This window comes from Podarcis cretensis, assembly GCF_951804945.1.
Source record: "Podarcis cretensis genome assembly, chromosome: 12".
Lineage (NCBI taxonomy): Eukaryota > Metazoa > Chordata > Lepidosauria > Squamata > Lacertidae > Podarcis > Podarcis cretensis.
This window is the reverse complement of record NC_137181.1, coordinates 24,329,922-24,354,162: the sequence shown is the minus strand read 5'-3', so window position 1 is coordinate 24,354,162 and position 24,241 is coordinate 24,329,922. Positions and strand designations below refer to the sequence as shown.

General features: G+C 41.1%; 1 protein-coding gene and 1 long non-coding RNA gene across 3 annotated transcripts in view; one reads left to right on the top strand and one right to left on the bottom strand.

Annotated features, from left to right (window-relative positions):
* Positions 1–24,241, top strand: part of MALRD1 (MAM and LDL receptor class A domain containing 1) — a 234,181-nt gene that overhangs the window by 121,715 nt on the left and 88,225 nt on the right. For both annotated transcript variants that reach the window (XM_079948258.1, XM_079948259.1), the window contains 2 exons: positions 11,866–12,046; positions 19,587–19,715. In XM_079948258.1, coding sequence (XP_079804384.1) covers positions 11,866–12,046; positions 19,587–19,715 — 310 coding nt within the window. The remainder of the gene's footprint in view (positions 1–11,865; positions 12,047–19,586; positions 19,716–24,241) is intronic.
* Positions 1–24,241, bottom strand: part of LOC307200057 — a 39,536-nt gene that overhangs the window by 10,432 nt on the left and 4,863 nt on the right. Inside the window, exon 2 of the long non-coding RNA XR_013832308.1 lies at positions 8,832–8,906. This is a non-coding gene — a long non-coding RNA (uncharacterized lncRNA). The remainder of the gene's footprint in view (positions 1–8,831; positions 8,907–24,241) is intronic.

Genomic DNA, 24,241 nt, shown 5'->3' with positions numbered 1-24,241 from the left:
AGCCCAGAAGGAAGACCTGGGGGACAAGTAGGGATGGGGAGGAAATTCTATTCACTTTGCCTTTGAGGGAGAGCCTACAAAATTCACATTTTCAAGAACAATATGTGCACCAAAACACAATCATACTTTGAAATTCAGTTTTCTGAATTTTGCAATGTAGTTCTCCAGAAAGGAATGTGTATGAATGTGCTTATATTAGTGAAAATAACATACAAAAACGTTTCACACTTTTGTTTTGGTTTGCTTTCCTCCTTTCTGGTGACTGTGTTAGGACCCCTCCACATGTCCAGTTTACTGTGCATCCGTAGTGATCTGAGTTCATGATGCTATCAGAGCATTCATAGGCAATCACACTTTCAGTACTATTTGTGCCTACAAAAGTTTTAGGATGATCATACTGATTCATTTCTTATCAGTGTATATCCTGTAACATCTTGTTTGACTCTCACAACTTTTCATTCCATAAATGCTTATCATAAAATTATAGAGTTGGAAGGTCATCTAGTCCAACTCCCTGCAACGCAGGAATCTCAACTAAAGCATCCATGACAGATCTCTGCTTAAAAACCTCCAAGGAAGGAGAGTCCACTATCTTCCGTGGGAGTTCATTCCACTATTGAGCAGCTCTTGCTGTTATTCATGATGTTTAGGCAGAATCTCCTTTCTTGTAAATTGAAGCCATTGGTTCAGGTCCTAGCCTCTGGAGCTGGAGAAAACAAGCTTGCTACATCTTCCATGTGACAGCCCTTTAAATATCATAGAATTGAATATCATAGAATTGAAGAGTTGGAAGGGACTACAAGGGTCATCCAGTCCAACTCGCCGCAATGCTGGCTCTCAACACATGGTCCCCCATCCAATTTTTGTAATTAGGGTCAGTCAGGGCCTCTCCTTCCCAGTCTGGGTGGGAAAAGCCAGTAAGGCAGGGAGCAGGTCTTCCAGACTCACAGTCGAGATGGTCTCTTCCCCAAACATTTGAAGATATTTTTTGTTCCAACAGGCATTTCCAACTGTGGGTCTTTAGCACAAGTGTCTACTCTGTTAGGGTTTAGTTGTGTTTCAGATATATTCACTGTTCTTGTGTTTTTAACATTTAATTACCTTATGTGGAAATCATATTGAGATGGTATATAGAAGGCAATTAATAGACTGATGATTTAGTATTACATGTCATTTGCCCTCAATTTGTCTACAGAAGGTTGCCTACTATGACTGTGTTATTACTGCTGTCTGTACAGTTTCATCAATGTGCATGTATTCTGGAACTTAAACAAAATACCAATCTCTGCTCCAAAGAGCTAGATTTTGGTTTTGGCAGAGACAGTAGAGGCAAAGAGAGAGAGAGAGAGAGAGAGAGAGAGAGAGACTAACAATGAATAGGTGCAAAAATGCAGAAAATTTTGTTTCACTTGGGAAGGAGGTATAAGGGGCTTTTACTGGAATCTCAATAAGAGTTGGAATGAATAATACTACTAATAAATTTATTATTTATACCCTGCCCAACTGGTTGGTTTGCCCAAGGAAAAGCAGATGATCCACATACAGCTTCTTGGAGCAGGTTCCAGAGTTGAGGGTTTTAAGTGAACAACAGACTTTGGGGCAGCTCAGGATGGCTGGATTTTTCCTTGTTAGCATTAACTAGTTAGAAGCAGGTGTGGACTACTTGGATTTTCTTCTTTTGCACTTGCAAAAGAATCCCAAAAGGGATTTTTAAAAATCCCAGGTGGTTTCACCAAGAAGAAAGATTTTTAAAGGAAATCAAATGATCCTCTTTGGGCTGCTCTTGACAAGAATAAAAATGAAAGAAGACGGGAAGGTCAGAAAAGTTAACCTTCCTTTGAGTTATGAATGAGGATGCGCATCCCTTGGCACATTGTCATTCACTAGGCTGATAACAAGTCAATATAGAGAGTTCGCTGGCACTTTATAACAGAATTATTGGCAATAACTCATCTTAGCTCTGACAGGGTATTCTATTTTGGGAGAAAGCAGCACTATGTATAATCTAGTATGCACACACAATCTAAGGAAAGCAGTGATGTTTGGTATCCTTGTCATGTTCAGATATCACAAAGAAAGACTTGTGGTGATGGCGTTCTCTAATTAGCAGCTCCTTTGTAAAAAGAAGGACGCAGGTGGCGCTGTGGGTTAAAGCCTCAGCGCCTAGGGCTTGCCGATCGAAAGGTCGGCGGTTCGAATCCCTGCGGCGGGGTGCGCTCCCGCTGCTCGGTCCCAGCGCCTGCCAACCTAGCAGTTCGAAAGCACCTCCGGGTGCAAGTAGATAAATAGGGACCGCTTACCAGCGGGAAGGTAAACGGCGTTTCCGTGTGCGGCTCTGGCTCGCCAGAGCAGCTATGTCACGCTGGCCACGTGACCCGGAAGTGTCTCCGGACAGCGCTGGCCCCTGGCCTCTTAAGTGAGATGGGCGCACAACCCCAGAGTCTGTCAAGACTGGCCCGTACGGGCAGGGGTACCTTTACCTTTTGTAAAAAGAAAAGAAAAGTGACTGTTCAATAAATCAAACCACCTAAACCTGTAGTCTGACAGCAGAATAACAAATTCAGTTGCTCCTCTCTCACCCGATGCTTATCAGATATCCAGCAACTATAAACTGGGTCCTTGGCAAGTGAATACAAATAGCAAAATATTCCTTGTTTTGGAATATGAATGTTGTAATGTTGAGCTTGACTATGAAGTGAACTTTAGTTCTTCTCCAGCTTGCCTTTCCTCAGAGCCTTGCTTTGCTGAAGGGATGGGGTGGGGTGGGATTGTGCAGGGGAGAAAAAGTGTGCAAGGAAAGGGTTAAGAATCCTCTTTCCTCCCACATCTTCTCCACTGGAGAAGCAGGCACCTTTTGTTTCAATGCCAAGAGCATTTCTATTCCACCATGCTTATGCAGGCAATTAAGACTATATCTTTCCATCACAGTTAGTTGATTTCTGATTTTAACTTTTTAATTTATTTTTTATCTTATGGTTTTATGTACATTGTATACTGCTCTGATTTTTTAAAAAAATGAATTGCTGGACATAAATATTTTATTAAAAAACAACAACTACAACCCTGTCTACAATTACCTGGGAATAAGCCATGTTGAACTCAGTTGAATTGGACATTTCTAGCTCTATATTGGAGCCGTGGCTCTTCTCTCACTGTGTACTTCACAAGTGAAACTGAGGGACCTGCCAATATGACAAAAGGTGTTCACAGAGGACACTTCCCTGCAGCAACTTCGGGAATTCTTAATGCAGATTGTCATGCGTGATGATTCTGCATGTGTATAACTTGCTACAGGCACACACAGATAGAGATTTAGGTGAACATTCAATGGGACTTATTCCTAGGTAAGTCTCATTGCCTTATGTCTAAGATTGCAGCCTCCAGCAAAAGGATTGATTGAAATTAGTATACCTTTCCCATGTGAAAATGATTATGCTCTCAAATTAGTGGAATATTTCATCTCACACCACAAGAGGGAGCATTTTATTTCTGTTTGAGATATCATTTATATTGACAGATGATGTGCATTAAATAATGCAATTTAAAATGTGAAGTACTAAGTCCCTCTCTCCCTTGAGTCCCTGAAGACCACAAGTTATGATGAAAATTGGTAACTGATGGCCATCCTTTGCTATAATAAATAGGGCATTTCCAGATGCTGGCTTTCTCCAGAGGCAAAGGTGCCTTTGTGAGTGGCTGGCACACTAATACACCAGAAGCTCACAAGGCAGCCTTAGTTGTTCTGATTCTTAGTTCGTCTCCTACTAGTCCCAATATGCTAGCATATTTCCCTCAAATGTACAAGCATCCAAACAGCAGCATTGGTGGACATCAGTGGATGTCCCAAACTCATCACGGAAGCCCTATACAGTACCTTTAGAACAACCATCTGTTCTTTGGGGTACTTCCTCTTTGACTTCTGCGTTTGGAGCTACAATGATTAGAAATGCTAGCGCTGAGAACTTAGAATTGGAAGATCAAGATTTCAGGAGAGAAAGGCAGGCAGGCAAATACCACTTCATGGCCTGTTCCAGAATGACTTTCCTCTCCCCTAATCCAAGCTACCATAGGTGCCCCCTCCCAATGTCTGTTGGTGCAGGGCTGAGCTCCTCCAATCATGAATGGGTGGAGGAGGCCAAGCATGGAGATGGACTCTGCACTCAGACTCCAACCCAACCGTCTGCCTCTTCATGATATGCATGCAACATGCATGTTGAGGGATTGGAAGAGGCTAAGCACTGGCCTCTTGAGTTGAAGGCAACCATCTGAAGTCCATGTACCCGAAACCCTGGAGCCTGGAGTGGTGGCAAAACGATGACCCCTTTTCCTTCCCTTCCCAACCCTACCACTGTGCTGTCTTCCAATGGGTTGCCGCTTCTGCTGCACCTGCTGGTCCAGTCTCCAAGGCAGGGTGAGCAGGGACTACGAGTCCTATCACGCCTTGACCCCCCTCTGCCAAGCTCACTTCCTCTGTTGGCAGATGTATGGGCACTGGGAGGGGGGGAGTTAAATAACACTGATTAAATGTTCGATTGTGGCAGCTCTCATTCCTCGGACAGCTTGAGCTATGTGTGAGAGGATGTGAACAGTTTGAAGCTGGGAATTATTTACAGTGTTGGACAGCCTCCAATGGACAATAATGTGTAAAGGTCACAACTAGGTGAGATTTAGTAGAGTGGTCAGAGACAAAGTGTAGCTTTTGTTTTATTCTCTGCATTCTTTGGGGATTTGAGGGGTGGAAGCATAAACAAAGAATTGCAAAGATGAAGAAATTTCACTACATAAACCAGCGTGACCTCTTTATTCCTGGAAAGAAATATAAAGTGGATTTGGAAATCACAATAAATAATTTATGGGAGTCCAGATGACTGACAAAAGGCAAACAGTGCTCCTATGTTTTTTAACTTGTTTGTGGAGAGAAAAGAGTGAGATGGAGAGATGCTTTTTCTCCACTGTTTTTTCTTCCAGTTTGTCAGTTGCTGTAGACAAACATTTCCTTGCTCTAATGTCAGGGAATCAAAGAAAGTGTATGTTAATCTGTCCAGTCTGTCTTCAGGTTATTGATTTTTATTGTAAAGAATGAAAAGGATTATAAAATACAGTCCCTAGGTTTTTGCTACAATTGTACTGAAATGTTTGTTTTAATTTCAGCTTCCATCAAAAGTAATACATATTTCTCCAAAACGTTGATAACAGCTACACCATCATTTCCCAGCTCAGTTTTCTACAACAGGGATTTGATGTCAGCAAATCTAACAGGGTTAAAAAAAACTTCAGAGAGAACTTAGTCTATTGACAGGAACACAAATGGAGTAGAAATGTTAACAAATTACAAATGCTGTTACCTGGACAAACAATAGTGAAGTACTATTGGAAAACTGGCTCAGAATTAAGAATATCTTCATTAAGCTTGCCTCCAAGGAGCACAGGGTAACTTATAAAAACCCTCCTTATTTTATCCTCATAATAACCCTGTGAGGTAGGTTACACTGTGACCTTGGCTCACCCAATCACTATCATGGCAGAGTGGGGATTCAAACCTGCATCTCCCTGGTCTTAATCAGCACTCTAACCACCATACCACAGTAACTTGGCACTCAGCAATACAGCTGCAAATAAACTATATTAAGTATGTTTTAAGTGCAATATACAATGTGACACTAGATGGCGATGGTGAGCCTTATGGAAAATTCAATGTATTTTTTAAAACGCTTTTTTAAAAAGCATTTTTAGAACGTTTTTTATATGTGTGTAGATTCCATCCTAGTCTTCTCTACATTGGTCAGTTGGGTGATTTAACCTCCTTAAAAGAAAGGTGGTATATAGTTGGTTGTCTTACTGATTGTAGCCAGTCATGTTAACAATTGTTCTTCACTACTTTTACAGATTTTATGTTGCTGTATGCTGTCCTGACATTTTATGAGCGGGCAGTATATAAATACTTCTATAAATACATTAAATAAGTAAATGTAATAATAAATTAAAAAAACATAAGGGTCAAAGAAGCTAACTAGAGAGGAGTTATAGATTTCCAGGATTTCTTTGCACACACTTTGTGTGAAGTGCATCCCTGTCCCTCGTAAGGCTCAGGCAGTAATCGAATGGGTAATAATATAGCTAATTCTGATTTGATATTTGGGTTTTTTGAGCCCTAGTAACAGACAGATTTAGGGGAGTATAACGGGTTCAGTCACACTGGGCACGGAGCCTCAAGGACACCACTAGGGGTACCATAACTCTGATGTAGACTGGAGCATGAGACGGGGGGAGGGGTGGCGGCACAGGATATTGGTGTCGCAAAGGCACCACTGGTACTAAGTTAGTTCAAAAACAGAGGAAAAACTCTTTAGAAAGATGCTGGCTGGTATCTCTCTGCCTAGGATTTTGACTAACCCTCAGATGAAATAATAAACATAGCTTGGAGGCAAGGGTATACTGGGAGGGTGGAAGTAAGGGAGGGGTCTAAAGCCTAATTACAGAAAGAAAGAAGCCTGCTGTCTTGAGATCCATCATAGAGACAGTGCAGTTTAGAAAAGAGTTGTGTGTATCAGCTTCCTGGGATTGTCCTAAAATGGAATTGACCATGTGGATAGTCCAATTAATTAAGGAGGGGTGTGCTTTCCATCTCATAATCATACCCAATGGGGAATTATTCCCTGAATTAAGGGGTTAATTGTATTTAGATATGGCACTGGATTCTGGAATTAATTTGAGGTGATTCACACAGTAGGCTTTCCCTGTCCACCACAGTGATACACTCATGGCTCAGAGCAAAGTCAGGTCACACATACAGTCTCAGACCATATGGTAAGTTCCAGTTGAACTTCTCAGTAAGGCTTCCCTTGAGCTGGTGATTGGTACTGTCAACGTGCACAGTGCTTACAGTGCTTTAAAATAGTGTCCTTGCACACAGCAATGGCATGCATATAGCTCAAGCACTCACAGTCCCCAAAGAACTGACAACAATGATCTTGTGATGAGAGTAGAATCTGTTTTCCTTCTCCAAACAAACTCTACAATATGTTATTTTGAAAAATATGTGTCAGGGAACTGCCATCGGAAAGACAGGAGGTGGAGGGGCTCTCAGAAGTCAGGAGAGACTCAGCAGTGGCGGAAGGCAGCAGCAGGAGGAGAGTGGGAGATCAGGAAGAGAGAGAGACGAAGGAATGGCTCAGGGAGTCTTCCAGCGATAACAGCGGAGAAGTCTCAGGTCCTCCCATAGGTACACCCACTCCTCGCCGGAAACTGTCGCGCCGAGAATCCAGACGACGCGTTTCCGTCAAGGAGCTTTTATGCTGGAGTAGATTCCGTAAACGCCCACTGTCGGATTCTGCCAGCGACTGAGGGAGCCATGCTTAAGGGCTCCGCTAAAAACAGAGCCTTGCTAAGTTGAGCAAACTCTGAGGGACTAAGCTTTACGCACAAGCAGCTCATCATCCCATCACAATATGGTTTCGGACCTTTCAAACAGAATTTCAGTTAAGAATGTTGGCCTATTTATACTTGAATATTTTCACTGTATTTGATGTTTTATTAAGTATTTATAAATTTTGAAACAGCAGAAGCTAAGCAGCTTAATAGTAATGGGCTCTTCTAGCAGTTCCAGATCCAGAAATGTTTACAAGGTTTGCAAAATAGCCATTTATGTATCTGATCCAAATGGCCTTTGGTATTTGAACTCATTTCAGTGGTGCTATTCCCTATGCAACAGATAAAGCATATCTGTAAACGTGTCTAAAGGATTATGGGCCTTACTGCTTCAATACTAGAAATGTCTAATTCACTTTATTATCAGTAAATACTTAAATGGATCAATTTTGCATTATAATTTTCCGTTATTAATTTCCACTTCAGTTAAAGCTTCTGCTTAATTCCCCAATCAATGGCTAGCTCTTTTATTAATTAATCAGACTCTTCCTATTAATAATGTTTTGGAATGTTTTCCCACACAAGAGAGATTTCAAGGGCAAACTGCATGTATGTGTAAAGACAACCAAAAGAATAGATGCAATTAAGTGCTCTGAGTCTTTGTATTCACGTGTATATATATATATATATATATGCCCCCACACACTTCCATGATGCAGAACTATCCAAATTTGTCCCTTGGAGTTTGTCAGTCTCACATACTTCACTGACAAATTTGTCTAACTGGTCTCTATATCTAGGGTTGCCATATTTAAAAAAGTAAAATTCCTGAAACCCATAAAATTGTTTGGCTTTTTTTAGTAACCCACCACACTGACCACCCTAGAATCATGGTGGTGGGGTGGCAAAAGAGAAAAGTGCACTCAATGGGCTTTATGGAGGAAGAAGAACAGAAGAAGAAGAGGAGGCAAAAAGGAGAAAGTGTTAGGAGCGTCCTACTCTCGTGTAGGACCCTGGCAGAGACACATGTCCGACTGGCATGTTGTCTCCCTCCTTGTCGATCGTTCAAAAGCTTTCTCCAACCCGAACAGCACAGCGACTGATGCCTTGGAGACATCAGTACACTTAGGGATCTGCAGAGTATTCACAGTTTGTGGAACAGAACTCAGTAGCACATCTTTTTGGCTAATCTACGTTTATTTACATATAATACACTCGGAGCATTCTGCTTTAGCTCCTTCCTCTTTCTCATCAGACAGCAAAGAGAGAAAGAACAAAGGACAATAGTCCCACTTCACAGAACACAGTAATACCAAAACATCCTGTCTCCGTCACTTCCCACACTGTGGAATGAAAACATACACTGTCATGTGATAGACAACAATCCCATGACTGCAGACACGGGGAATGAATCTCCAACAGAAAGATTGCCATACTTAAGCTGGGAGTACATTTGCACTCACCATTCAGGAGAAAAGAGTACACTTGTTTTCTAGGGTCCAGCAGCAGAAAGCACCATGTTGCTGTGGAGTGAGGAGCTGTGTGTGCAGAGAGACAGAAGGAGACATAGTTAAGCAGGGGCAGACTTTTGGTCTTTCAAATTACAGCTGTGCCCTGTGTGATGCCAAAAATCTGCGTTCTCTGCCTATTGCATTTCATTCTGCTCAATTCACAACATCATAGTTGCGGTGACCTGCAGCGCCCCCTAGGCTTGGCGCCCAGTGCGATAAGACTGGTCATGCTGCCCCAAATCCACCTTGTGAGTTAAGGCTGTGAGTGAAGAGACTGAGCCTTGAACAACAAACCCTCAGTTCTTCTAGTATATGATAATATTCACGGAATTTGTCTTTTTAAATACAGTTGGAATCCCTTTCTATTTTTTATTTAACACTGCACCACAATGAACCTTTTACTCCTTAAAACCACTTGCAAGATCCCTGGAGACCTCTCTAATATGCATGCCCACCCTCCAGTCTTATGGCATAATCTTATGGCATAATTGCAGACTATGTCTTCGCTACATTGTCTAATTACAATGATCATATCCCTTGCTACCCTCCAGTTTTATTGTTGCATGAACTGACGGCATTCCCCCCCCTTCAAATATATTGATAAACACATAGGACATGTTTAAGTACTAGAGTGTAGAGAGAAGTAAGTAAGTAGCAGGCACTGTATTGCAAGCAACAAGTGCTGCCTTATGAGTAGCCTCTGTGCATGGAGTACTTTCTACCCATTTTACTTTCTACCAGCTGAGGTTGCTGCACCTCAAGCTGACAATTATACATGCTGTGGAGTGTGTGCCACTGTTCAAGCATATCCATCATGTCTACTCTAAAGGTAAGTCCCACTGAATTCAATGGGACGTATTCCAGTCAAGTATGTGCATCACTGCAGTCCAAGAGGATGTAATTCTCATTCAGTTAAATGTTTCAATCCACTTTAATGATACTGGTTGTAGGCCAAATGTGGCCTTGACATGAATAATGAATGGATTTTTAGCATTCCAAGTGAGGAAGGTTCAGAAGTCATTGTAGGCAAATTTGTTGTGTAAGCCATCATTGATTTTCATTGGCATTCATATTGTTTCCATAGCTAAGTACTAATTGGGGCCTTGTTTGTTTTAGTTTGCTGTTAATCATCCCATAGCTGCCAAATCAACTGCACATAAGAGAGACCTAGAGCAAAGGCTATGTATTCAGAAAGTCTGTGTTCACTCCCTGGAATTGACTGCACTAGTAGAAGTGTTTTATATATCTCTATCTACACACATAGTGGAATCAGTTAAATTGTGCTGTTCATGTGCCGTTGAATTAATGTTGATTTGAGCATGTGCATAGGAGTAGTCTGCTGGTTGCATATTTGAACTACATAGTGTTATCTTTTTTTGCTGGATATTACAACTATAAATATATTATGCTGAGTATAACCATGTTAAATATTTATTCTAAAATTATGCATTTTAGCTATTGAGTTTGTGGTCACCGGTGCCAGGTAGGGATGGATCCATCAGTCTATTTCCAGTCCCTTTTTGTCTTCTGGTGTCTTTGACACCGTTTAACTAACTGATCTATCTGGTCTATTACTTGTTAAGTTGTATTTTTAAGTAGTATGTGATTCTGGATTCTTTCCTTAATATGGGGTTGTTCCCTTGTAGTCCTATAGTTGTAGTAAAATATAATCTAGCCCTTGGGTTGCATCCTGTCAGAGCACTTTACCCCAAAGTTGGAGGCTTTGTGAGGATTGCATATTTGTGTGAATCTTCTATGCAGAAAATGTTAACAAAATCAGTAGTGTATTTTCAGACCAAAAAAAGATTGCCTCCAGGCTCTGCATAATATATTTTACTTTTGTGGCAGCTTAAATTGCGGGTGTTGTGTAACCCAGCCGTAGCTTTGCCATGTAATAAGAAAATTTGCTCATTTTAGCTGCTTGGATGATTTGAAGCCTGAAAAAGTAGCAGCTGGGAAAGGCATCAAGAATGATGTAACACTTTTGAAAATAGGTCCTGTACATGACAATTTGTACTTACCGGTAACTGTCTGTTCATTGAAGAATCAGATTTATCATCACCATCTGTTTATTTATATGCACTTTGCCGCAAAAATTTGCCCAAGTGGCTCACAATGTATCAAACAAACAACAATAATATCTCAATTCAAAAAGCAAGAACAAAATAATCATCATGTAAATAAATCCATACATGATCTAAAACAACATATAAAACAATACAAATATGCTAACCTAATGTAACAGCTTAAAAGTACAGATTAGAGAGAATAATGTTCAAAACAATAGCAAAATGGTAGTGTACAAATCTTGGGGGAAAGTCATTGTTCCCTAAGGACATTTCACAGAAACTTACTATAATTAGCTTACAATGTATTGAATGGTAGGAACACCTCTCACTTGTGGCAACCATTACTCCCAGCTCTTACCTGGGTCTCCTCTCTGTCATTAGCCTGAATCTCACATGCACAGGTAAAGATTTCCAGTCCTCCTTCAAGACCCACATAACCCCTTCCTGAAAGTTTGACTTGATTATAAAAGTTGTGTTGCGTGTAATGCAACAGTGAAAGTAGAAGATGCCTGAGTGAGTTACATCATTTCCTTTTGCATCAGGAATCTTGTGCAATGTGACCCTTTGCACATTTACCCATGAATGTTTAAGTTCTCTCTTTTCGTGAACCAAGGACAGTGGTTGCATGACTCACTTGCACATTCCCTTTCACTCTTTATTCTCTGCTGTAGGTCAGGGGTTGCCAACATGGCACCCTCCAGTTGTTGTTGGACTGCAACTCCAAACACATCCAGCCGCTATGGCCAGTGGTCAGGGATGTTTGTGGTGGTACCTTGCAGATGATGACTAGCCCTGCTTAAACTAACAGTGTTTCTTGTAGCTTTCACTTTCTCTTACCCACATTTCATATTCACGGCAGATGCAAATTCAGCCTTCTGAGTTTTGCATTCACTTAAGCTTTATTCTTTTCTTTTAAGACTGAGAGTGGTCTTTCAAAGGTTTGGAGTGATTCTGGAGACTATGGTGGCCTTTGGAAGAAAGCAGAAATACATCTGGGGAAGCTGAGAAATTTTGAAGTTCTGTTTGAAGGCATTCGGATCAAGGATCTTGGAGGAGGAGCAGCAATAGATGACATTGTATATGAGAACTGCAGCACAGGTAAGGACTTCTTACTTAAAATGGTATGTGCTGAAAAAATAAATGCATAGAAATTTTTTTTAAAAAAGCAATGCAATAATGGTCAGGTTCACACATAACACTAAGCCAAGTTCATTGTCTTACTTTGTCCAACTCATCAACTCGAGCAGTTTCAAGAAGCATAAAGGGTAAAGGGACCCCTGACCATTAGGTCCAGTCGTGTCCAACTCTGGGGTTGCGGCGCTCATCTCACTTTATTGGCCGAGGGAACCGGCGTACAGTTTCTGTGGCCAGCATGACTAAGCCGCTTCTGGCAAACTAGAGCAGCGCACGGAAACACCGTTTACCTTCCTGCCGGAGTGGTACCTATTTATCTACTTGCACTTTGATGTGCTTTTGAACTGCTAGGTTGGCAGGAGCAGGGACCGAGCAAAGGGAGCTCACCCCGTCACGGGGATTCGAACCGCCGACCTTCTGATCAGCAAGTCCTAGGCTCTGTGGTTTAACCCACAGCGCCACCTGCGTCCCTTTCAAGAAGCATAGGCCTTCAGTATATTAAATAATAAATTTACATCTTATTAAAAAATAAAATCACAGCTATATTTTGCTGTTTGGTGGTTATGACAGTGCCTTTACCTTCTGTCCCAGGAATAGCTAACATGGTGCCCTCCAGGTGTGGTGGACTACAATTCCTCTCATTGCTGCCCATTGGAATGTAGTCCAAAACCTATGGTGGGCACCACTTTGCCCCCTCCTGTTCTATCTCCTCTGCATTATTCTCACACATGGATGCCCAAACATTAGCCTTCTTGTCTCACGTGTCTGCTACCATATTCTTGGGGTGTGATTTACTCTATAGCAAGAAACAGAAATTCGCAGAAATGTAGAAAGGCAGATTCAGATATTATGACTTTATGACAAATCTATGGTCGCAGCTGGGATTATCTGTATCTCAATGTCTTCACCAACAAATCTTTCCAATTGTGTGTGGATCCTCTTGCCAAGGCTTTAGTGCCCGCAGGCAGAATTCTCTAAGAGTCAATATAATTTGTTAAGCTTGTTTTATGTCAGAATCAACACAAATTTTATGATTAGCCCTGGCTGAGTAAAAATCCTCACAGATTTTTGAATTGATAGCACACCTTATTTGATACGACTTCTCGCTACTGCCTGAGGAAATGCTTTATCAACTTTCCCCCAGAAATAGCTGTCCATAGCCACACATGTTACTGATGGTATGGTGCTGTTCCTATATCTAATCAGCTGGCAAAACACCCCGATACAAAAATACCTGAAAATGAAAGTGCTTATCGAATGTATTTTGAGGAATCCTGCTAAGCTTTATTGCTCTTTGATAGAATTCTACTTCCAAGAAATCTTTCTGAACTTGCACTTAAATAAATAAATATACATTTTGTTCATCCCATGGATCCAAGACCTTAGTTCCAAGTTCTTCACTTTCTGTTCCTGAACAGTTTTTAAACTATGGCAGTTGCCTTTATAGAAAAGTGGAAAGGGGAATCACTGAGGGCACAACCCACAAAGGATGTTTTCTTCTGTAAGATCCCTTTAGATAAAAGGTTACCCTCTGAATTCAAAGGCAGTTTGGTTATTAAACGCTTTACGGCTTTTAAAGAAGGGAATTGTTGGTGCAATAATCTACTGCATGTGGCATTTTCCCTTTAAGTAGTTCTCCTCTCAGAGAAAGAGTTCATTCATCAGTCATCCTTTTTATTAGTTATTTAACATTCACACCTCCTCTTCTTTGCCTCCTCCTTCATTTAATACAGGCTGTGCATCTTCAGAACACAGTTCCTCATTATTCCTTAATATAGGAAGAGCTACAACTAATTAACTATTGTCCACAGTACATCTAATTCAAAGAAATGCAGGTTAAAAAGAAACCCAAATAAGCAAACAAAATATTAAAGCCTTCTTTTCCTGTTTGTTTTCCTCCCTTTAATTTCTTTTTATACTTAAAAGTGATCGTCCTTGTTTTCATTTGGATTCACAGGAGCAGCATTCATAGAAACAATATAACCTTCAAAGAAACAACATAACCTTCAAAGAAACAATATAGCATCAAGAGAAAAAGAGGGAAAGGGAGAGAGATACCTGCCTTTAGAATTTTTTTTGTTTCATTGCAACACTTTATTCACCTCCTGATTCACATCCACACTCAAAAGTTCTCTATTTTGAAAGTAGTGTGTCAATGGCTATCTCAAAAACATAGCATGACAGCACTTATATGTTAAGTATTTTTAGAACTCTTCCCAATTTTAACTTTGATGTCTACCACAATAATTTAAAAGCTGGTAAAATATTTGCATGGCTAGCTATTTAATCATAATAATAATCCTTCTTGAGAGTGTGCCACAGACATGGTCCAAGATTCATAAGTTTTGATTTTTATCATATGCACTGAATCACAGCACCTGTGCATGGCTGGCAATTTTTTTTTCCTGTTGGCTACTTCAATTCTTCCCACTGTGAGTGATGCTTTGTGCTAACATGATTACATGTCCCCAGTGTCATTGATCATTTGCTGTGGGTGAAATTTTTTCAGACTGTTACAAACTATTCAGGGCTTGCTCATCAATAGTATATTATAAATGCAGAAGGCCCAGCAGGGGGCTGACATGATTACTAAGACAAGAAAAAAGAGAGAGCAGCACATATTAACAGAGAAAGGAGAAAGCCCAGGCCAGGATTGTACAGACGTGGTTTGTTTTATAAACGTCATATAAAATACCATATGCCCATTTAAAAAATTCTAATAGATTTTAACCTACTAAAACTATTCACCTACCAATTTCACCCAGCACTTAGCATTTATACATTGCTGCTGCTCTCTATGCATTCAAAGCACTTAAGATTATCTCAGGAATCCGTACAACAAACAGTAAGGAAAATGAAATGCATCACAATAGCAGTGAAGGACATTGATATTACAGCTTTTTATATTGATCATCAGGCAGGAGTATATTTTTGCAAGTTTTGCATATAGAATTTCCCCAAAAGGCTTCTCACAAGAGGTTCACAACTGTTCATTTTGTATTTGAGGCATAATTATAGTTTGTTTTCCACCCCCCCAAAAAAAAACTTTTATAGAAAAGCACTGAATAGAATTAAATCATAATTTATCATTTACCAAGGGGGAAAATTAGCAATTTCAAGAAAGGCCACACAGTTATTCCAAGGATAACTTTTTAAAACTAAGAGTAATTATTTGCATTCCGGGGGGTGGGGGGGGGCGGCAAGAAGGGAATGCTGGGAGAAATGAAAGGGAAGCTATCCATGCCCTTCTTGCTGTACTCAAACATCCTCTTCTATTCCTCGACTGCCTTGTGTGAGAGAGATAAGGGATGAAGAGCCTGCAAATATCCCACAGTAACTTCCCACAATGTATTTCACTCCTAGTACCTTGTGTTGTTTTAAACAAGAAGATCCAGCTTCTGTGTAGTAATTTAGGATGGATATTTCATCAACAAGCAAACACCCATATATGCGCAACAGCCATCAGCTGAACTTAACCTTCTCTAACTGAACAAGTTAATGACACGCTTGCTCTTTAAAGTCTATTTAGCTTAAAGATACAGTAACAGATATCATCATGGGTTTGTGTGTGCAAAGGGGACTGCAGAACAGAAGAGAGGAGGAGCCACAGAAATGGCAGTGGCGGAGTTAATAAAATGAAGGAGAAGGGATAAAGGTGAAAATTGGGTTGCAAAAGGGGGTTGCAAAAATGGTTGGAAGAGTCGGCATGGAAATGGAGGTAAAGATGAAAACAGAAGTACAAACAGAGCTGCATAATAGGAGGGGAAGGTGGCACCATAATTCGACTAAAGGTGAAAGGGGTAGTTGCAATTGGAAGTGGGGTTCCACAAAAGGAAGGAGGGACACGGGCATAGGAGTGAAGGTGAAAGCAGTGCAGTATAACAGAAGAGAGAAGTGGGTTAAAAAATAGGCTTGAGGAGGTGAAAAGGGGATTGGTAGTTGCATAGGGTAGGAAGGGGAAAGTCTAGGGAATGTGAGGGGAGCTGGTAAGCAGAGTAAGCAGGGGTCAGAGCCCTCTCTCCAAATACAGTGGTACCTCGGGTTAAGTACTTAATTCATTCCAGAGGTCCGTTCTTAACCTGAAACTGTTCTTAACCTGAAGTACCACTTTAGCTGATGGGGCCTCCCGCTGCTGCTGTGCTGTTGGAGCACGATTTCTGTTCTCATCCTGAAGCAAAGTTCTTAACCCAAGGTACTATTTCTGGGTTAGCGGAGTAACCTGAAGCGTCTGTAACCTGAGGTACCACTGTAAATATATGTAGGTTGCAATATGAGTCAAACAATGATGGGATTGAACTAAGGGGTTGGCCGTCCACAGCTTGTGCAGCTCTTTCAGTGCCTTGGCATTCCTCTATAGTTCAACAGCTCCCCATAGTTTACCTTGCAAGGACACTTGAGAAGCACAGCAGGCGAAAACAGGGAATGCATGCAAGTGCTATACCGCTTCATTAGATTTCTTTGTCATTGCGCTTTCTGTTACTCCAGCATGTTATTCTTGGCTGGTTCAGAGCAAACTAGTTGAATTATATTTGGGGAAACAAATTTTATTTTATTTTTTTCTCCGGCATCCTTTTTAGTTTGTTCAGTTTATCTTGTTTTTGTAAAAGTATCCTGAATTTAAAATGAAGAAATGCTCCTAATTATGACAAACACTATTCTGAGTGAAAACCATTTCCTTTCTTCCTTAATGAAATGTCAACATTCAGCCAAGGGCTGAAAAACTGGTAAAGGGATACCTTGCATTTAGTAGGGACGGGGGAGAAGCTTGGTTTAAATCGCAAATTCACAGTTAAAGAAACATTCGCACAAACTGAAATGCAACTAAACTTCTCTGGAACTTCTCTGAATTTTGTAATGCAGTTCTCTAACCAACACATGTGTATGTTAGGGGAATGGCTCCGGGAAGCATGAAGGCAATTGCTCTTGCCTGCTGTTGCTTTTGTATTTAATGTAAGTAACCCCTAAACTTGGATAGTTCATATTGTCATTTCATACAGTCCACAAGTAAAGCCAAAGATTAATTTCTTCACATTGAAAGAGGAAAATGTCCTCTATTCATTTGAATTCATTGCCCATCTTGGAGTGCTGAGGTTGGGATTCAAGTGTGTTTCAGGATCCCACACTTGAGGTACCATCTTCTCCTCTGTTGCTTATATTTGTGTGTTGCCTTGTCCTTACATCTCCAGTCGTAGTAGTACAGTTAGCATTCCTGGTATGTTTGTATCTTCAGCCCAGAAGCAGAATATCTTAATACAATTGTTAGCAATAAAGCATTTCCACTTTGCTGGCTCACTTTGGATACACATCGCTCTTTCAACCATTTATCCAGCACCAAGTTCTCTCTTGTGAATGCTTAAGTTTTATGAACAGAGTGATGTAGCCTCATGTTGTGCACTTCGATAGGTGTGATGTGTGTTCTATGGCTCAGTCAATATGCTTGTGGGGTGCCTTGGCTTGCTGACGTTTGTTAGAAGAAACACATACCTGAATTCACCAGAAGTGGTGATTGTAGCCGAGTGTGATCACCTGGAATCAGGGGGAGGGGCTGTCTTTTGGCTTCCTGCACAACCAGTGGATGATGTCAGCTCCTCTGCTGACTACAGGAGTGGTCAGGAGTCACCTGCAAAATTCAAATGGGAAATGGCCTATTATGGCTAGGAAAGGAGGATAAAAGTCGGCTGCACTTTTTCCTAGCAGCGCACTCCAAGTTGGCTTTAGGTATCTTTATTATGTCATTTCATGCCCCCTGCCCCGACTGGCCTTTATGACTACCTGTACGTGATCCTTCAATATTATCCTCCATCATGGCTTTTGGGTTGGAGAGGGAGGAGGTCGTCGGGTGTAATCTTGAGCTATCAGTTGATTTCAAAGTGAGTCTTTTAAACTTGTTTGCAGGTATATTATAGCCTCATTCAGGCATCTGCCTGAACATGCATGGGAGCAGGGGTGCACATGCAAGTTCAGCCACCAACTTCTCTGGGTACTTGGGCTCCTCTTAGACTTTTACATGTATAGCACAGCAGTTTGCCAAAGCTTCTAAGTGCATTAGGTTGAACATGCTTGGGAAATTCCCCAGGACTGGAAATTCTGGCTGATCCTGCGACGTTTTCTTAGTGTGTTAAAGCAAGCACACTTTGAAATCCCTTCAGACCTTCACGCTAAACAAATGAAGATATTGAGATATGTATATCTGAGTCAGATTTTATGATAGGCCATTTTTTTTCTTGCCTTCAGTATTCAGTATTACAGTATTTCAGTGTGCAATGGGTTTAAAATTTCTTGTACACCCCAGTTAGCATATTATCATCATCATCATCATCATCATTATCATTATCATCATCACCATCATCCCATTTTTTTTATTACCAAGCATGTTTTATTTAAAGTTTTGCTTTCAAGATATAGCATAAGTGTAATACAAAAGTAGGGTTTGTTCAATAGACTAACTGGAATGCAGTACTTGCATTTAATTTTCTGCTCAATTATTTTCACGGATTATATTTGCTTGCTAGTTTGAGCAAACAGGAGACTACCTTGCTGGGTGCTTGTGTGTGTCCTAAGCTTTATTTTCCTCCTGCCCCCACCTTTCCTCAACTATACAGGAGCTGGAGTTGGCAAAAGAGAGATTTCCTGACTTACTCAAACTGTTGTTGTTGTTGTTGTTGTTTAGTCGTTTAGTCGTGTCTGACTCTTTGTGACCCCATGGACCAGAGCACGCCAGGCACTCCTGTCTTCCACTGCCTTCTGCAGTTTGGTCAGACTCATGCTGGTAGCTTTGAGAACACAGTCCAACCATCTTGTCCTCTGTCGTCCCCTTCTCCTTGTGCCCTCCATCTTTCCCAACATCAGGGTCTTTTCCAGGGAGTCTTCTCTTCTCATGAGGTGGCCAAAGTATTGGAGCCTCAGCTTCACGATCTGTCCTTCCAGTGAGCACTCAGGGCTGATTTCCTTAAGAATGGAGAGGTTTGATCTTCTTGCAGTCCATGGGACTCTCAAGAGTCTCCTCCAGCACCATAATTTAAAAGCATCAATAGTCCTCTGTTCTGCATTGCAAATGGCACTGAGAACTCCATAATCTTGAAAACTCATGATGCAATGGTGGAGGTGGTGCCTTTGGGAAACAGGAGGAACTCTATGTCCGAGTTTGTGTATGCATATTGGGCTTTTCGTCATTGCTGCCTTTGTTCTATGTATTTTTGTCTTTACTGGCAATGAATGTTATCATACCCCCCATGCATCTGGAGACCAAACAAGCCAAATGAAGCGTTGTCCTCATGCTGAATTGAATTTCAGTCTGCTTAAAGCTTCCCATCCATTAAGCTCTGAATATGGGCAATAGAGCAGTCTAGGCAGGTACAAGCCATCATTAAAAGTGAGCGGGATTGAATAACATCTGTTGGAAGCAGAAAATCACTAAAGTGATGGTGCACAATGGGTAAACAAATCAAAAAGGGCATTCTTTGATTTAATTAAAGTATTGATTTAGCTGTCCTGTTGGTTCCAGTTGGAGAAGATTCTGGGGTGTGCCCTACTGTTACCGACTTCGTATGTTGGAACAAGAAGTGCATTGAATCTCACCTTGTTTGTGACTACAAAGCTGACTGCAAAGACTTGTCTGATGAAGCTGATTGCAGTAAGTACTTCTATCTCTCTGCATTAATGTAAGCTGCTTTTTTTAAAGCTTAAGTGCTATAAAATAGCTATTCAGGACAGGATTGTTATGAACATGTTGCTTCTGAGCTGGTTCCCCTTGACTTTTTCTTCTTCTTATATCTGGATACATTTGCTGCACCAAAGAGGCTGCAATCCTATGACCACTTTCCTGGGAATAAGCCTAGGAAAGTCAACTAAAGTGGCCCTCCCCAGGCCGCAGTTGGAAGTTCCATCTGCTCCCCACTTGGCTTCAGGACAGAACTTCCACTGAGACACCTTTAGGGGTTGTATCTTGAGAAGTTGCATGAGCTTGGGGTCGGGGTGGTACACCATGTCACCTCGCACCCAAAAATAAACTAAAGATTCCACTCAGGGCTTTATCTGCTAGACAAGATGGTACAAGCACAGCCAGCTTTTATCCTCCAGCAGCGGACCAGAGTGAACACTTGTTCACTCCGGTCTGCCACCCAAGCCCTGCCCCCCACCAGGCTCTGATTGGCTAAAATATTCAGAATTCTGACGGGCTGTGCCATCATCCCCCACACCTGGCTGAGGAGGATCCCAATGTCTGGCTGCAAGGGCGAAAGGACTTTTCCACTCCCAGGGTGCCATGCCCGACCACAACTGCCCACCCAAATATCGGTAAGTGACCCATATTAAACAAACTGATGTAGAAGAAAAATATGCTATATAATGCTAATATTTTAAAAACTTTGCCAATTCATTTCTTTTAAAAAAATTAAATACATTTCTTACTTCTGGGTAAGCATGTATATAATTGGACTGGTTCACTTGGCCTTTTGTACCTTCCGTTTCTCCAGGTTGGTAAATCATGTACCCCTCTCCTACTCAGTTGAATGCATTTATACTGTCTAGCATGACAGTGGGTGTAAATCTTCACAGAGTTTTGTATATTCTGATCTCACAGCAGCTATTCTTGCAGTGCTAATGGTAAGAGGTCAAAAAAGAATGAACTAGAAATGGATGAATCTGCAGTATGCATCATTTGGCATGTAGATGTCCAGAATTCTGCTTCACCCCATTTCCGAATTATTCTGTGGTTTTAAAAAGAAATACATGATTTAGAGGTAGAGAATGAGATTTTTAAAAAATGGTTTGGTGTGGTTCATTATATTGGTAGGAGGTTATGCCTTGTTGGTTTGGCTGATATATCATGTGAACAACAAGTCGTGATTGTTGGCTTTGGGAACAATTAGTTGGTCTTTCATGCTTGATTCCAATTCCTGAGTAGGTATTTATAAAGTAGAATTAAATAAGATAATATGCTGTATCTGTGGTTTATAGTTTTGTTTCTTATTTCTTTTGGTTTAACCATGGTGATTACCATGGTCATGCATAGAATTGATGTCCAGCACTCCAGCCTTTTGTTAGATAGATAGATAGATAGATAGATAGAGATAGAGATATAAATTATATTCCCTTTTCCCTTTAACCTCTAAATAAACTGACCAAGACTGGCTGTATCATCATTTTGCTATGTAAACCTGTCTTAAATGCACCAGTCCATTTCAGTTTGGTCTCAGTGGCCTGCCATAAACAAAATGGTTGGGATGTGCTCAGGTGAAGAGGAAGCAGAAATAGAGGTTAACCACTGAAATGGCTACATGTTAAGGAGCTCCTGCATCAGAAATAACTGCATATTTTATTATCAATTTTCCATAGAACTGATAAATCCAGATTAAATTAAGAAAAACAATGGGTTGATACTTGGATGATGACGACCTGGTGTGGATGGTGCAGAAAACTTACATGCACAAGCAACAAGGATTACACAATAAACTCCTGTCTGGAAGCCCCCAGTGTTTCCTTTTTAACCATTTGAACTTTAAAATATTTTCTTCTGCCTTCCAGTCAGACAGTCTCCCACAGTTGTTATGCCCCTTAAAAATCAGCAGTGGTAGTGATGTAGGGAAACTGCATGCGTACCTTGAAAGCACTTTCAATTTTGCTGAACGGCATTCAATTATGCATGGGTTTTATTAATAGCAGGCCTCGGTGCTGATGAACCATCTAGTCAAATGCCTTGGCATATTGAAATGAAAGCAATTTTAGAGACAAATGGAACAGTCCTTTCCCCGTCACCTGTAAATAGATTTGGTTTACATCAAAAAGAAAAGGATGTCAAGAAGGTGCAAACAGGCAGCTGACTTCATCGACCCAGCACATACTGCTCTTAAGTATTTATTGTAAACAATGCAAGCTGAATTACACTGGCAAGATATTGTGATTGAATTATTGTAGCCAGGTGATCTTTTTAGTAGTGATGAAATGGCAAGGCACAACATTTAAAGCATTTCAAAGTCTCATCCATTTCCGCGGTAGACAGAGATTATAAAAGAGTGGCCGCATTAGTCTGTTGCAGCAGAATTTGCAGAGTTTTGTGACACCTGGGAGACACATTTATCATTCCGTGAGCTTTGGGAGGCAAGAGCCTACTTCATCAGATGCACAATACGGGAGGTGCTCAGTGCATCTGATAAAGAGCGCTGGAACTTGGATTTGTCATAGACCCTGACAGTGAGTCTGACACTGATTCAAAGGAAGAAGCAATCCCATATCTGGTCCCCAGCAAAGACCAGACATAGTAGACATGCTTTACAGGACCTGTTTGTTTGTTGCTTTTTTGGTATTCCTAAAAGGCCCTGTTGGTTCATGTGGTCTTGTTTGGTGGCACTGCAGCACAGCATAAATGATTGCAATAACTCCCATTGCTTGATAGCTGCCCTGATGAATAAAGTGAATAAAGTGCCTGGGTTCTGCTGCCAGAAGCTCCCAGTTCAGTCCCCTGGTGCCGAGTAAAGGTCACTCATGTGAACCTTTCCCCATGCCTGGGGTGCCAGTTGGGTTGGGGGGGGGGAGGCCATTCTGTATTAGTCACATGCCCTCTCCTGCAGTATGGGACCTCACTATATGGAAGTAGCTCTGACACTGCTGGCATTGTGTGAGAAGGGCACTTTAATCTCTGCTTGCTCCCAGTAGCTCCAAATTGTGGCTCTTGATTTTCTGACACTTATAGAAGAACTGTGCCTCTCAGGGCTGAAGTAGCACCCTTGTGACTACCTGGGTGGCATGGCAACAAGCTATGTCAATAGCATTCACCTGGCATCTCCTGCATTCAGGTCTGAGCAGAGTCAACAATCCCATTTAGCCAAGAGTAATACTGCCCTGTTCATTCGGTTAGGAATACATTTAACAAGTACTACTGCAATTACTATGCTTTATGGTTTTGCATTGATCTGGAATGCTGAATAAATCTCTGTTGTTTCCTTTCTGCAAGAGTGCTGGAGTATTCTATTGCATTGTTGGTTGTTGAAGATACCAAAAGTAATCCCACCTATTTAGATTGATTTCTTTTGCTCAGGCAAGCTGGTTTGTAATTGAAGACCAGATTCATTTATAGTCACATAATAAAAAGTGGGGAAATCGAGAGTTTTTCAGATACCGAAGGGGAAAAAATCAATTTAAATTAAAGTCTTTTCAAATTCAAGTTAGCCCTTTAAACTTTTTCAGTTACAATAATGAACAAAATACACAGAAAACATTTGAGCCTTTAGCACTGCATCCCACATTTTGATCTAAGGTGCTTTCATGCATCACACATTTTCCCGAAATCCATTTCCAGTGTCTAAATAGAGAAATCATTTAGTCCGATGCCTGATATATGCGAGCACTTGCTCCTTAATAGACAAGCGAGTGTGTTGTCCTGCAAGTAGCTCTATTTTATCAAACTATACATTCATTATTTTTGTTTTACTTTTTTTCCTTTGAAGGGCTGTTCACCCACAGGAAATGTCACTTGGGGGCTATAGCTGATGGTGAGCAGAATCTGAGGCCCGGCAAGGTTGCCTAGTTCTTTCCTTCTCTCGGCTGCCTCATTCCTTCTCTACCTTTCCCTTGTTCTCACTTGCCCAGCAATCCATTCCCAGAGGGACAGCCCTAAGAGCAAGAGCAGGTCCACAGTGTTTGAAGTGCCAAATAACACTAAGACTCTTGTGGAATTAAGCCAAGGGCCAGAGTGGTGCCTCTGGGAACCCTACAGACAGGACCTCCTATCCATGTGTGTTTTTTGTTTTGTTTTGTTTTTTAAAAAGCATACATAAAAGTGGGAGAGTTTTGCAGCAAATGCATCGCTGTCAATATCTACTCACCAGCAGCAACAGCCCCCATATCAGAGACACAAAAACAGACCCTGCATGTACAAATGCCTGCCAGCACAGGATGCATCCAATGAAATGGAATCTAGTTTCCAACAGCTGATGCAAGAATAAATGGATTCAGAGAAAAGAAAGAATACTCTAAAACTGAACTAAATAAGTCAGTCAGTGAAGAAGGATCAAGATAGCAGGAGGAAAGATTCACATGCTTGTCAAAACAACAACAAGTGAATGAGGAACCAACTGGTTTGAATTCTCACACGTGTATAAGGAATCTTACACTTCCAACAGTGCAGATGCACCTGATCCAAATCTGGCTTCTGCCATAGGT